Below are 14750 nucleotides of genomic sequence, written 5' to 3' on the forward strand. Positions count from 1 at the left end.
ATCTCAGGGTCCTGAGATCAAGCCCCGCATTGGGCTCTCTGCTCAGTGGGGTGCCTGCTTCCCTTCCCTGCTCTGCCTCTCTGCATACTTGTGCTCTTTGTCAAATAAATAAATAAAATCTTTAAAAAAATTGTTGATGTGAATCAAAATAAATAATACGTTTTTAAAATTATGTGTTTAAAAACAAGCTGGAGCCAAACTTTTAGGGGTAGTAACAGGAAAGTTGAGAGAAGTATGGAGAAAAGTAAAAGAAGCTAAGTGTTTTATCTTTTTTTGTTTGGAGATAAAGATACTAAATAAATTTAAACTTTCAACAAAGTCTGCATAACATGCTGTATAACACATGACTCCAAACCTTAGCAACTTAAAATTTAAGAAAAAATCTTTTATTTTCTCCTAACTTTCTGTACATCATGAATGCCTTTGGCCCAGGCTACAGTCAAGGTGTCTGCTGGAGCTTCTCACCTGTGGTATGTGCTAAGCTCACTCAGCCTTGATGATGAGCCGCAGGATCTTGTTGGCTGTTGGCCACAGATATTGCCACGTGGGCCTCTCCACAGGGCTGCAGGCAACATGGCAGCTGGCATAGTGAGAAATCCAAGAGAGAGCCTAAGGGAGGGAGAGTGTCCAAGATTGAAGTCGCAGTATTTCTATAACTGAATCTCAGCTGTGACATCCCATTATTTCTGCCATGTTCTTCTTAGAGGTAAGTCATGAGGTCGGGTGCACACTCAAAGGGAAGACATGAAAAGCGGCACATTGGGCTGTACTCCAACAAGCCTATTTATTACTGAAGAGTGACTGAGTAAACATGTGCTGTCTTTGGGGCCACCTAACAGGCCAGGCAAACCTAAACATGTCTGGATCCCAGGGATGGGCACAGTACAGAGGCCCCTGCTAATAGGCTGGTTGGTAGATTAAATAAGAAAACACGTGTAACACTCGACCTTTATGTCTGTGCTGGTATTCTTCCGTATACCTGGAGCACTAATCTTGTATCCTCTCATTGAATCTAAAAACTTACTCTTTCAACTTCTTCCTTTTCCACGAAGACTTTTTTTTTTAAAGATTTTATTTATTTATTTGACAGATAGAGATCACAAGTAGGCAGAGAGGCAGGCAGAGAGAGAGAGAGAGAGAGAGGAGGAAGCAGGCTCCCCGCCAAGCAGAGAGCCCGATGCGGGGCTCGATCCCAGGACCCCGAGATCATGACCTGAGCCAAAGGCAGAGGCTTTAACCTACTGAGCCACCCAGGCGCCCTGATTTTTTTTTTTAAGATTTTATTTTTAAGTAATTTCACCACCTGGTATGGGGCTCGAACTCACAACTCCGAGATCAATAGTCACGTGCTCTACCAACTGAGCCATGCAGACACCCCTTCCATGAAGCCTTTTATGAATCCTTTGACCGTAAGTAAATATTTCCTTATATAAACCTGTAATATTTTGCTTGTGTCATTTTCACAGTACTAATCATTTTCTGCCTTGTACGTCAATTTTTGCACATGTTTCTCATTCATAATCTGAATTCCATATAGAATGCTGCCAAGCCCATTGACTCTCAATGCCTTCATTTAAATTAGGAGCCAAATCCTACAGGTAACAAAGCAAAGTATGCAGGACTCCACCCTTTTCCGTTCTTCAGGGAATCTGGGAAAATGTACCAAAAGAAAGACAGTGAACAGACTGCCCCCCACAACCCTCACATCCCTCCGAAGATAATAAGCAGAACATACAGGGGTACCAAGATATGAAAATACATGTAGGTGCTTCAAAGGTAAGGACTAAAGTTCCCACCTGATAAGGTGAGCGACGTCAACGACCAACAGAGAAGGGAGATGTTCAAGGGAGCTATTCTGTAGCAGATCAGCTGCAGACTTCTAGGTCACATGGAGAGCTAAGAGGGTACCAGAAAGACTCAGGGCTAGATGTTGATGTAGCACAACAATGATCTTCACAGCTACCCTTTATTGAGTTCCTACTGTGTGCCAGAAACACTAAATGCTTTCTTTTTTTTTTTTAAGATTTTTAAAATTTTATTTATTTGACAGACAGAGATCACAAGTAGGCAGAGAGGCAGGCAGAGAGAGAGGAGGAAGCAGGCTCCCTGCTGAGCAGAGAGCCCGATGCAGGACTCGATCCCATGACTCTGAGATCATGACCTAAGCAGAAGGCAGAGGCTTAACCCACTGAGTCACCCAGGCACCCCTAAATGCTTTCTTTATATTATCTCACTGAATGGTTACAAGGGGAAGAAACTGAAGTTCACACAGACCAGATACTTCTCCCAGTTCCGCAACTACTAGGTGACTGATCTAAGATTCTAGCACAGGTTTGTATGACTCTTGAAATATGGGTTCTACACTTCTATCCTTCATTTCCGGCAAACCAGGTAAGATGAAGCGGAGAGAGCTTCAGATGCTTTTAGGAGTCTGTGGCTCTGGGGAATGTGATAGTTGTTCCATGGAGGCGTGCGTTTACTCTTCCTCCCACTGCTCGTTTCCACTTTATTCCCATGGTCTCTTCCTTGCATTTTTCTTTATTCCCAATTATGGCTTCCTCCTTCCACTAAAAATTAGAGATGCTGCAGCCCCATGTTGGGTGTAGAGGTCACTTAAAAAAAAAAAAATCTTAAAAAAAAGAACTGGGGGCGCCTGGGTGGTTCAGTGGGTTAAGCCTCTGCCTTCAGCTCAGGTCATGATCTCAGGGTCCTGGGATCGAGCCCCGCATGGGGCTCTCTGCTCAGTGGGGAGACTGCTTCTCCCTCTCCCTCTGCCTGCCTCTCTGCCTACTTGTGATCTCTGTCTGTCAAATAAATAAATAAAATCTTTAAAAAAAAATAGAACTGGGGCACCTGGGTGGCTCAGTGGGCTAAAGCCTCTGTCTTCGGCTCGGGTCATGATCCCAGAGTCCTGGGATCGAGCCCCGCGTTGGGCTCTCTGCTCAGTGGGGAGCCTTCTTCCCTTCCTCTCTCTCTGCCTGCCTCTCTGCCTACTTGTGATCTCTGTCTGTCAAATAAATAAATAAAATCTTTTAAAAAAGTAGAACTGAAGATATTGCTTAAAAAACAGACTACATTATCAAGAGAGTGAAAAGACAACCCATGGAATGAGAGAAAATCTATGTAGGTCATATATCTGATAAGGATTTAATATCTAGAATATATAAAGAGCTCTTAGAACTCAACAAACAATCCAATTAAAAAATGGACAAACATTTCTCCCAAGAAGACAAACAAATTATCCAAAGCACATGAAAAGATGCCCCATCATCCATCATTAGTGAAATGCTCATTGAAGCCAAAATGAGAAAACATTTCACAACAACTGGAATATAATCCAAACATGGAAAATAACAAGTGTTGGCGAGGATGTGGAGAGATGGAAGCCTTTGTACATTGCTGGTGGGAATGTGAAATTGGTGCAGCCACTGAGGAAAAGTTAGGTTGTTCCTCAAAGAGTTAAACATAGAATTGCCGTACGACCTATCAAATCCACTCCTAGGTATATACCCTAAAGAACTGAAAACAGGGCCTCAAACACTCATCTGCCAATGTTCACAGCAGTCCTATTCATAACAGCCAACGTTTGGAAGCAACCCAAGTGTCCATTGACAGATAAATGGGTAAAACAAAATGTAGTATACACATGCAATGTGATGCTATTAAGCCATAAAAAGGAAGAAAGTCCTCACACGTGCTCTAACACGAATGGACCTTGACAACATTAAGCAAAGTGAAACAAACAAGACATAAAAGGAAAATATTGCATAATATCACTTACTGGAATATCTAGAAGAGACACACTCATAGAGGCAGAAGGTAGGTTAGGGGTGACCAGGTGCTGTGGGGAAAAGGGGAGAAGGAATTACACTTAGTGGTATAGAGCTTCTGCTGGAGTTGATAAAAAATTCTGGAACAGTTAATGGTGATGGGTGCACACACGAATGTAATTCATGTCACCGTATTGCACAGTCACAAGCGGCTACAATGGCAAATCTAACATTTTGTATGTATTATACCTCAAAAAAAATAGCTTACAAAAACCCAGAAACCATATTCCCTTTTTTTTATTTGTTTATTTTCAGCGTAACAGTGTTCATTGTTTTGGCATCACACCCAGTGCTCCATGCAGTACGTGCCCTCCCTATTACCCACCACCTGGTTCCTCAACCACCCACCCCCGCCCCCGCCCCTTCAAAACCCTCTGGTTGTTTTTCAGAGTCCATAGTCTCTCATGGTTCATCTCCCCTTCCAGTTTCCCTCAACTCCCTCTCCTCTCCATCTCCCCATGTCCTCCATGTCATTTGTTATGCTCCACAAATAAGTGAGACCATATGATACTTGACTCTCTCTGCTTGACTTATTTCGCTCAGCGTAATCTCTTCCAGTCCCATCCATGTTGCTACAAAAGTTGGGTATTCATCCTTTCTGATGGAGGCATAATACTCCATCGTGTATATGGACCACATCTTCCTTATCCATTCGTCCGTTGAAGGGCATCTTGGTTCTTTCCACAGTTTGGCGACCGTGGCCATTGCTGCAATAAACATTGGGGTACAGATGGCCCTTCTTTTCACTACATCTGTATCTTTGGGGTAAATACCCAGCAGTGCAATTGCAGGGTCATAGGGAAGCTCTATTCTTAACAGAAACCATATTCTTATACAAAAAAGACTGGATCCATAGTCTACCTCTAATAAAACAGGCCTAAGTTTATCAGAAAAGACAGCCTGGTATCACTGGTTAAGTCTCCGGAGGACATAAAGAGGGCTGCCCCCTTCCTTCCTGTGATGTCAGGTCCTTTGACCTCTCCTATTTCCCGGAGGATGAGAACCAAGGGACAAGATGGCCCCCGGCCTTCTACCAGCGACTCGACCATGCCAGATGTTCATTCTGACTCATGACCTTCTCCGTCCCGTGACTGCCACCCGTGTTAGAACACGAAGCTGGAACGTCAAGCTGATTGGAAACCTCTTGCTCATCCATAGAAAAGGCTTCGAGATGTAAGATGAGCCTAACGGTTGGGTGAAACTGGCCCAGAGGACTAACCATTTAACATGAAGTCTACTTCGTTTGTCTGATTCGTTGATCATGATTATGAACGGGGTCCCCTAAATATTCAGGTGATTTGAATCCTGAGGCCTCTAAATTCAATGACCCAATATTCTAAAACAACCTTTCCAGAAAAAAACATTAGCACAGATCCAGGCTGGTGACGTGCTTGAGGCTTCATATTTGGAGAGAGAGGCTCATAATTGTGTTGGTCGCTGAGCAGCCGCCTCTCCACACTTCCGCAGAGTAAGATTATACAGAATTTCCATTCATTTCTCATCACGACATAACTCAGGAGTATCCGAGAACAAACTGGAGTTCGCTTTAATTGCTCTGTAACCCCATGAGTGTGAAATCACATGTCCTCTCTTGTCTTTCACGGAACGAGATGAAATTCTCTGACATTTGACTTTGAGGGTACAACATCGAAGCAGAAGTGAAACCTAGGCCACGCCCTTTATACACTGGCTCATAATCGGTTCGACCCCAGACAACAGCTTGAGGACAATTAAGTAGCCATAAGATAAATCAGCCTCGGAGAGCCTATGTTCCAGGTCTGACTCCATGAGATTTCCAAGCAGAGAACTTGCAAATCAGTTTTATTTAGACAGGAGAACATTTTCAGGGACATTTGTTCCTGCTGCACTTCGGCATCCAGGATTTTCTTCTGGTCATCTGGACACTAGAAAGCACCCCCTATGTGAACTGCTCTTTCTCTGGTTATAGAGAACCGAGAGGCTGTGGAACATTCCACCATCACACCTGTCTCCCTCTGGTGGGATGCTGGTCTCCCCCCTCCTATCAGATTTCTGGCCCTTTGGGCCAGAGGCTCTGTCTTGGTGGTGTTTTAGTCCTAGTGCTTGGCTCAGGAAATGTGTGACCAGTGAATGAACTGGGCCACATGTGTTTCCCCAAATATGCCCCCGACATTTCCACTTCCTCATTCAGCTTTTCCTGTAGCGCCTCTCTCAACCCCTCACTGTCCTCCTCACTCAGTCTACATCTATCTACCCTTTCTTCAAGGCCCATTTCCACCCTCACATCTTTCAGAAAGGCTTTCTTTCTTTTTTTTTTAAGATTTTTTTTTTTTAATTGGTCAGAGAGAGAGAGAAAGAGCAAGTGAGCACAAGCAGGGAGAACAGCAGACAGAAAGGGAGGGAGAAGCAGGCTCCCCACTGAGCAGGGAGCCCAATATGGGGCTCGATCCCAGGACCCTGGGATCATGACCTGAGCTGAAGGCAGATGGTTAACCAACCCAGCCACCCAGGCGTCCCTCAGAAAGGCTTTCTTAACTGTCCCACCTCATGGGACTACCCTCTGCTTTGCTGTGTATCACCTTTTGTCTCTTGCTTCATTGAAGGCTGTCACTAGGCTGCAGGGCACCTTGGTGTAGGTTAGAGAAAGGCGTCCTTCTGGATGGAAGCACCAGGGCGCATGGCATTGGGGGCAGAGAACAGACTAACCTCAGGCCCTACTCAACTGTTCACTCTGTGCCCTTGTGTAGTGAACCATGTGCCTGGCAGGCGGAGGACGCTCTATCCTGAACCAGACCACACCTGGGGCAGGGCTGCATCGAACTCTCCACCTTTTAAATCTTTGTTTTGTTCTGAATCCCTTTTTATATTCCCAGGGCTTTTGTCTACCACATCCTCCACTCCCTGCGATAAAGACTGTTGTAGCTATTGGATGTTAGCATATTAATTTGCTGAGTCTTGCTAGTTACTAGGCTTCTGATGAAACAGGACAGGTAAATGAAACACTGACATTATCTGACACAAAATTACTGACGTTATCTGAACAAAATTACTGCGAACAAGTATACCTCACTGCCTTTTACAACAACTTTATGGAGACATAACTTGCATAGCATAAAATTCTCACCCTTTTATTTTTAATTTTTTAAAAGAGTGATTTATTTATTTTAGAGAGAGAGAGGGAGGGAGAGAGAATCCTAAGGAGACTGAGCACAGTCTGAGCTCAGGACACAGAGCCGGATGTGGGGCTTGATCTCACCACCCTGACTTCACAACCTGAGCTGAAACCAAGAGTTGAACTCTTAACCGAGTGTGCCACCCAGGCGCCCCAAAATTTGAAAGTATACAACTCAGTGTTGTTTTTTATTTTTTTAGCATATTTGTAGTTATGGAACCATTACCACCATACAGCCTCAGAATAAAAGTTGTATTTATTTTATTTATTTATTTGACAGAGAGAGAGGTCACAAGTAGGCAGAGAGGCAGGCAGAGAGAGAAGGAGAAACAGGCTCGCCACTGAGCAGAGAGCCCGATGCGGGGCTCGATCCCAGGACCCTGAGATCATGACCTGAGCCGAAGGCAGAGGCTTACACCACTGAGCCACCCGGGCGCCCCTAAAAGTTGTATTTGAAAGAAGAAACCCCATATCCATTAATACCCACTCTCCTCTCTTCTCTCCTTCCAGCCTCGGGAAACCACTAATCTTTCTGGATCTTTCTCTACAGATTTGCCTATTCTGGACACTTCATTCACAGGCAGTCACATGACAGGTGACCTTTTGTGATTGGATCCTTTGACTTAGCATAATGAGTTCAAGGTCAATACACACTGTACCACGTTTAAGTGCTCCATCTCTTTGAAAGCTGAATAATAGTTCACTGTATGAATCGACCACATTTTATTTGTCTGCTCACCAGTTGAGAGATACTTGGGTTGTTTCCATTTTTTGACTCTTATGAATAATGCTGCTATGAACAGTCAAGTACAAGTTTTGGTGGACACGTGTTTCTAATTTTCTTGGGCATACACCTCAGAGTGGAATTGCTGGGTCACGTGGTAACTCCATGCTTGACTTTTTGAGGAACTTCCACACTTTTTTCTAAACTGGCTGCCCCATTTTACAGTCCCATCAGCAGTGAGGGTTCCAATCTCTGCACGCCCTCACCTATAACTGCCACTGTCTTGTCTTTTCAATGACAGCTGTATTAGCGTTCCGGAAGTGGTATTCATTGTGGTTTGACCTGTAGCTCCCGAATGATGAACGCTGTTGGTTTTCATAAACAGTGAGAACCAAGGCAGGAAGGGAGGCAGTGGGGCCTGGGAAACACTAGAGTCAGGATCGCAAATACAGCCAAGACTCCCTCTGTCCTATCACTTGCTGGGCTTCCCTCTGCGTGGGCAGAGCTTCCTTCCCTCTCATTGGGACCACCCGCTGCTGCCCAGGCCTGCTTCAGATCCTGCCCCTCCCCCCAACAGAGGGCCCAAGCTTGTCCTCAGGGAGCTCTGATTCAACTGCCCTGGGTCAGGCACTCGGGATCCGATGAGTAAAGCATGAACAGGAAATCCAGATGAGAGAAAAACACAGCAGCTCCCAATGGAGCCACACTGCTGGGACGGGGAAGAGGGAGACTAATTCCCAAGAACAGGGAGGCATTCCCAGTGGAAAGAGGAGGTACTAATAAAAAGTAGTGAGTGTCCACATCACTACTGACTTTGAAGAGCAAACGGGATATAATGACCTCTGGTCAAAAGCCTTAGGGCTTTTTACTGACTTGGACTATTGCCAAATAGGACGGAATGCATAGTTATGATCTTGACAATGCATGTTAGTGATATGCTCGGTATTGGCTGTCTATTTCAACATAATACTCTGGGGCCAACTAAAACTGCAAACGATAGAGTCATTAATTCTCGCTAAGTTTACTGAAAAGGATTCTGAGGAAAGACATCACTGGAGAGTCATAATCTGGCAGTTTATAGGCCTGACTTCACCTGGTAACAGTTATTGCCTGGTTTACACAGGGTTGTTGTTGTTCCATTTTTAATTATGAATTAATTTCCCATATTAAAAAATCTTCGAATTTCACATGGAAGTCTGGATTTCTAGCTTCTCTTGCAAAATCACAGTTTGGTGGCATTGGGCCTGAACCCCACATAGAGATGGTGAGGAGCAGATGGCAGGAGGGATTACCACCTTAATCCGAGTGCTCCCATCCAGCTCACAGGTACTCCCATTCCGCTCCCGCTCTCTGCAGGTCCGAACCCCCATTGGAACTGCTGCCATCACTAGGTATTAATTATCTCTGAGGAAGACAGGAGGCACACGAGGGATTCACTTCATGGTTGAATGAGACAAAAATCTCTTCTATAGGTACTTAAGGTTTGGGATCTTTCTACTTTCCAGCTCTTACAGAACACGTAGGGAGACAACAGAGACAGCATAAATTCTGAGGATCCAAGAGTCTCCACATTAGTTCTCCTTGCAGAGCAGGCAACACGTACTAGTTTGTTTGTTTTTTAAGATTTTATTTATTTATTTGACAGAGATCACAAGTAGGCAGAGAGGCAGGCAGAGAGAGAGGGGAAGCAGGCTCCCTGCGGAGCAGAGAGCCCGATGTGGGGCTCGATCCCAGGACCCTGAGATCATGACCTGAGCCGAAGGCAGAGGCTTAATCCACTGAGCCACCCAGGCGCCCCCAACATGTACTAGTTTTAACCACTTACTCTGGAGGATTGTATGTATTTAATGCCATTCTGTGTTTGCTTCCCAGTTGCCAACAATATTTTTAGCTAATAAATATACATAGTTATGATAATATAAATATGGTATGATATAATCATACCACATTGCATACGTGAGAACTGCTAAGAGAGTAGATCTTTAAAGATCTTTAAAGTTCCCATCTCAAGAAAAAATGATTTTTTTTGGTAACTATGTAAGGCGATGGGTGTTAACTAGATTTACTGTGGTGATCGGTTCACAATGCATACAAATACGGAATCATGATGTTGTCCTCCTGAAACTTACATGCCACATGTCAATGTCAGTTACATCTCAATTGAAAATAAATTTTTAAAATGTATTTAAAATCTTTTAAAAAAATTAAACATTAAAAAATATTTTTAGCTTAAAGTACTTACTCTAAACGATCTAAGGCCATCTGGTTATTATAAACTTTTGTAACCCTAATCTATTACAAAAAGTAATATGCCCTTATACCTGAAGCAACCACTGAAGATAGCACTCTGTATGTTCCCACCTAGTTCCTTAAAACGTGAGAGGTCAGAGCACCGGGCGGTCGTATCCACTGACTGCCCAAGGTAAGACACTGCTTTCCCACCCAGATTCCCCTTCCGGAAGGAAGGATTTGTTCCCACAGAGGCTGGAGAGCTGCTGGAAGAGGTCTTCATCATCCGCCCTATTTAAATTGCCTGACCCAAGGTCATGCCTCCTTCCAGGGTGGCCAACATCCCAAGAACAATCATTTGCCCCCTTATCCCAAACTGGGATATCTAAAGGGCCAGCCCAGCCCCAGAGCTCCTTGTAGAGTCGTCTGAGGCCTTTGTCTCAATTTCGCTTCTGCCTACCCTTGCTCCCCTGAAACCCTTCCGAGGGTGTGGACCGCAGGCTCTCCCTAGTGACTCCCTGGACCCTATCACCATCTCAGAGTCAGCTGTGCGGGAGCCCAGCCTGTGGAGCTACTCTGCAGAGGGCGACCTTGGAATGCAAGTGCTATTTCAGAGAGGAGGGGAAGAAACCAGGAGACCCTTGGCATAGGGTTCATATTTGGGGGTACGCAAATCAGAAAGTGCAGTGAGTTTCTGAAAGCCCAGAGAAGTCTCCACGGATTCTTAACCAAAACTTCCAGAGGGAAACCAGGCAACACTGATGACCCTTTTCCTACATCCTATGAAGATACTCGTGAACCAAAGAAAGCAGATAAAGAAGTTACAGCAGCATTCGAAACTGGAAATGCTGCTTGGTTATCTGCCAGATGTCTATGTACCAAAGCCTGGAGGGAGAAGCCCAGAGACAGAACAGAGGAGCTCTGAGTGGTGTTGGGGGGAGGTGCAAATGCGGGCAGAACTGCCAGTTTATTCTCTGGGCTGTGGGAAGGATCAACGTTGAAGACCGGAAGCTCTTTCCTGGAAGGTTCAGAGACCTGGCCCTTAGAGTGAGCAGATTTGGAATGAAAATAAGTTACAAGCTAACAGAAAGATGGGTTCCGGGGTGTGCATATCCGTCTTCCGGTCTCAGGTGCAAAAGAAAGGATTCTGACACTGACCATCTCCCCATGATTACGGGCATTGGCTAGAGCTGAATACAGATCTCCTTTTTTAAGGATAATACTGAAAAAGTCATGCGGGGAACCTACGAACATTACCCACCTACACAAGAGAGAATCTAGCACTTGACGTTTTCAGAAGAACGTGTGTTTGAAAAATATTTCTACAAGAAACCTAACTCATTTTAGAACACATCAGGTTTGAACTCTGCATAAGATTGAGGAAGATATGGATCTCTGAAATAGAAGACCAAATATGGATACGACAACAAAGGGATGATAAAGGAGTTAGTTGAGAGGGAATCAGATCAAAAGCTGTATGAGATAATGGGACTGCAGTTAAAAATAATAATAATAAATAAAATAAAATAAAATAAAAATAAATAAAATAATAAAATAAAATGTTAGAAATACAGTCACACACTTGGTCACACATCAACAGGAAAGGGAAACGGAGCAGTGATTTGGAGACTAAGCCTGAGAAGAGGAAAGCATAACAAAAAACAGATAACCTATTTTCTTCTGTGTGTTTTTCATGTGCTCATTTTTTCATTGATTTCAGCCTCAAACATTTCCTACCATCTGGGAATTTAGAACCCATGCTCAGTGTGCTCCTTCATTAATCAAGCTCCCCCTTGGCATTAGCTTTCCTCACCAGGCCCAAGTGTGAACTCTGTGTTGCAACCTTTAGGATGACCCAGTGGTCCCCTGGATTATGTGTTCTCTTCAGTCTGTGTCTCCAGGGACCCGGGGGGCAGTGCGTCGGACGTGTGTCTGTATGGGTGTGGGAGTGGAGTGGACACTCAACTCAGGGGGGAGAAAAAAGGGGAAAAGTGAGAGGTGAAAATGTGACAAGTATGTAGGGCGGAGACTGGAGATCCATCGAGAAGGTAACAGCTCTCCCAAAAACACAAGCCAGGGGGCGCCTGGGTGGCTCAGTGGGTTAAGCCTCTGCCTTCGGCTCAGGTCATGATCCCAGGGTTCTGGGATCAAGCCCCGCATCAGGCTTTCTGCTCAGCGGGGAGCCTGCTTCCTCCTTTCTCTCTCTCTGCCTGCCTCTCTGCCTACTTGTGATCTCTGTCAAATAAATAAAAATTTGAAAAAAAAAAAAAAAAACAAGCCAGGATTAAACATAAGCAGGGAATTAATAAGAAGAGAATACTTTACTGATAAGAAAACAGGCCACGGAACGGGGAATCCAAGAGCCCATCCTATGACCCACAAATGAAAAGAATATAAGAAAAAGATTAACACCTAGACATAACCCGTTAATTTCTTTTTCTTTTTTCTTTTCAAAATTTTTTTAGGGGTGTTCCACCTACAGGAGGAAAATGTAGCCCTGAAGCGAAATGTGGTCCTTACCTCTCACACAGAGATTGAGGCCCCGAGGGAAGGTGGGCTATAAAGAACAAGAGGTCCAAGCTGGGCGGATGGCGGGGATGCCTTGTGAAAGCACGTGCCGACACTAGGGCTCAAGTTATACCCAAGTATCCTCGGGAACTTCTTAGACTCCTTTGACTGGTTCACCCCTTTCCTTTGGGCTCTGGAAAGAAGGGCTTCCCAGCAATGCTACTGGCAGTTCATCTTCCCATTGGAGGTTCAGTCCGTGGCCGTAAATAAGAGTACTTACCCATTACTGCTGCTCAACAAGAAAGCATGAACTTGGAGGCTTAAACAACTCAGATTTATGACTGCCCAGCTCTGGAGACCAGAAGTCTGAAATGGGTCTCATGGGACTACGGGCATGGACTCCCCAGGTCTGCACTGCCTTCTGGGGTCTCTAGGGACGGGCCTCTTCTCTTTCTCTTGCCAGCTCCCAGAGGCCACCCACAGCCCTTGGAACTTGGCCCCCCTTCCATCTCTAGAGCTAGCAACATCTGGCTGAGTCCTTACCCACAGCATCACCCTGACCTTCTCTCCTGCCTCCCTCTCCCCGACTGAAGGGCTCTTGTGATTATACTGGGCCTGCTCCCTCTCTCTCGAGGTCAGCTGATTAGCAATTTAATTCTGTCTGCTACCTTCATTCCTCTCTGCCACGCAGTCCGACAGGTTTGTGATGAGAACCCAGCCGTCTTTGCGGTTCCATTGTTCTGCCTACAGCAACGACCTCCGTGGTTGGGCTTCTGGGGCCTTTAACTTTTCACTGGCACCTCCAGAAAGGAGCAGTGGTAAAATGGGAAGATGCCAACGTAACAGTTTGGAAGGAAGGGGAGTCACATGTGACTGTGGAGACCAGGTTACATTAGCCGCGATGAAATCAGGGACGGAGTGAACACCTCTAGCGAGCCCAGGGCTTGACACGGAAACCCCAGGTGCTTTCATCTACTTCTGCACGAAAGTCACTCTTTCACAGAATTTCCACTATCATCTTTCTCTTCTCCTCCCCATCATCCTTAAAATATTTTTCATTCTCCTCTGGACAGCTTCAGCGTGGGAAGGCAGCAACAGTCACCATATCTGTTTTATTGTTGTCAACCAAGACTCCGTCCAGCTCCTCTTCAGAGCTGAAATTATGCACCCCTGATTATAATTATTATCTCAACACAGTACTGGCAGAGAGAACTGTACATTGAACAAAGACTGAAGGGTTCCAGCCATGGGGGGAGAAAGCAACTTCACTAGTCAAGAAAATGTAGTGTTTCGTTTATACACGTTGCCTCAGCTACAACTAAGTTTGGTTGTACACAACAGAGATCCCAACAAAGGGAGTTAAACACCTCACGGTTTCTCTCTGGTGTATAAGCTTTCCAGGGGGCACCTGGGTGGCTCAGTCAATTGGGTGTCCGATTCTTGGTTTTTGCTCAGGTTGTGATCTCAGGGTTGTAGGATCAAGCCCTACGTCAGGCCCCACATCTCTGGGGTGCCTGGGTGGCTCAGTTAATTAAGCGTCTGCCTTCGGCTCCAGTCAGGATCCCAGGGTCCTGGGATCGAGTCCCACGTCGGGCTCCCTGCTCAGTGGGAAGGCCTGCTTCTCCCTGTGCCTCTCCCCTCCCTGCTTGTGCTCTCTCTGTTTCTTGAAAATAAATAAAATCTTTAAAAATAAATAAATAAATCTTCTAAAGAAATTCCACAACCAGGCAGTTCCAGGCCTGTGTGGCCACTCCACAAAGAAGAGGAGTTCGAGGCAAGGTGAATTTTAATTCTTTCCTTTTAATGACCAGTTTTCAAAGTAAGGAATTAATGTGCCAGCTGCCTTCAGCGGGGAATGGTTTGTGTCATATGTTTGGATTTCTCATTTTAAGTATCATTATGAACTCAGTGTTTTCTATATTCAATGTGTTTTAGTTGATGGCAGCAATTGTTTTTGATGCTCAAATGGTCTCATCTCTGGCCGGTTAGGGGCTCCTCCGGATTGGCTCTGGTCCTTTGACAGGACCCCATCAGTCTGAGATGCCTGAGACTTGCCATGGGCCCCAAAGATTCCCCAGGATCATCTCGTAGGCTCCTGCTCCAGACCAGGAAGCAGTCACTCCTCCAACGTGCCCTGGTTCCTTCTGATGGGAAATGGCATTTGGAGAACAGAAACTGGTCTTCACTATTGGACTGTCACTGTTCTTGGGCCTCACTGGACAGAACTATTAACTGTGTGTTTTTGGGAAAGGTAGTCAAGGTCATGCTAATAGTTTCAATTCAAATTTAATATTGCAAAGATTTTACT

General features: G+C 45.1%; 1 protein-coding gene across 2 annotated transcripts in view; it reads right to left on the reverse strand.

Moving 5' to 3' along the window:
* Positions 1 to 413: 413 nt before the first annotated feature.
* MINPP1 (multiple inositol-polyphosphate phosphatase 1) overlaps positions 414 to 14750 on the reverse strand; it is a 72768-nt gene continuing 58431 nt past the window's right edge. The window contains exons 5-6 of one of the 2 annotated variants that reach the window (XM_046027646.1): positions 3782 to 3841; positions 514 to 609 (exon numbers count right to left, since the gene is read on the reverse strand). In XM_046027646.1, coding sequence (XP_045883602.1) covers positions 3805 to 3841 — 37 coding nt within the window. In that variant the 3' untranslated portion in view covers positions 514 to 609; positions 3782 to 3804. Of the gene's footprint in view, positions 610 to 3781; positions 3842 to 14750 lie in introns of both variants that reach the window. The other variant, XM_046027644.1, reaches the window with a different exon arrangement.

This window comes from Meles meles, chromosome 13 (assembly GCF_922984935.1).
Source record: "Meles meles chromosome 13, mMelMel3.1 paternal haplotype, whole genome shotgun sequence".
NCBI lineage: Eukaryota > Metazoa > Chordata > Mammalia > Carnivora > Mustelidae > Meles > Meles meles.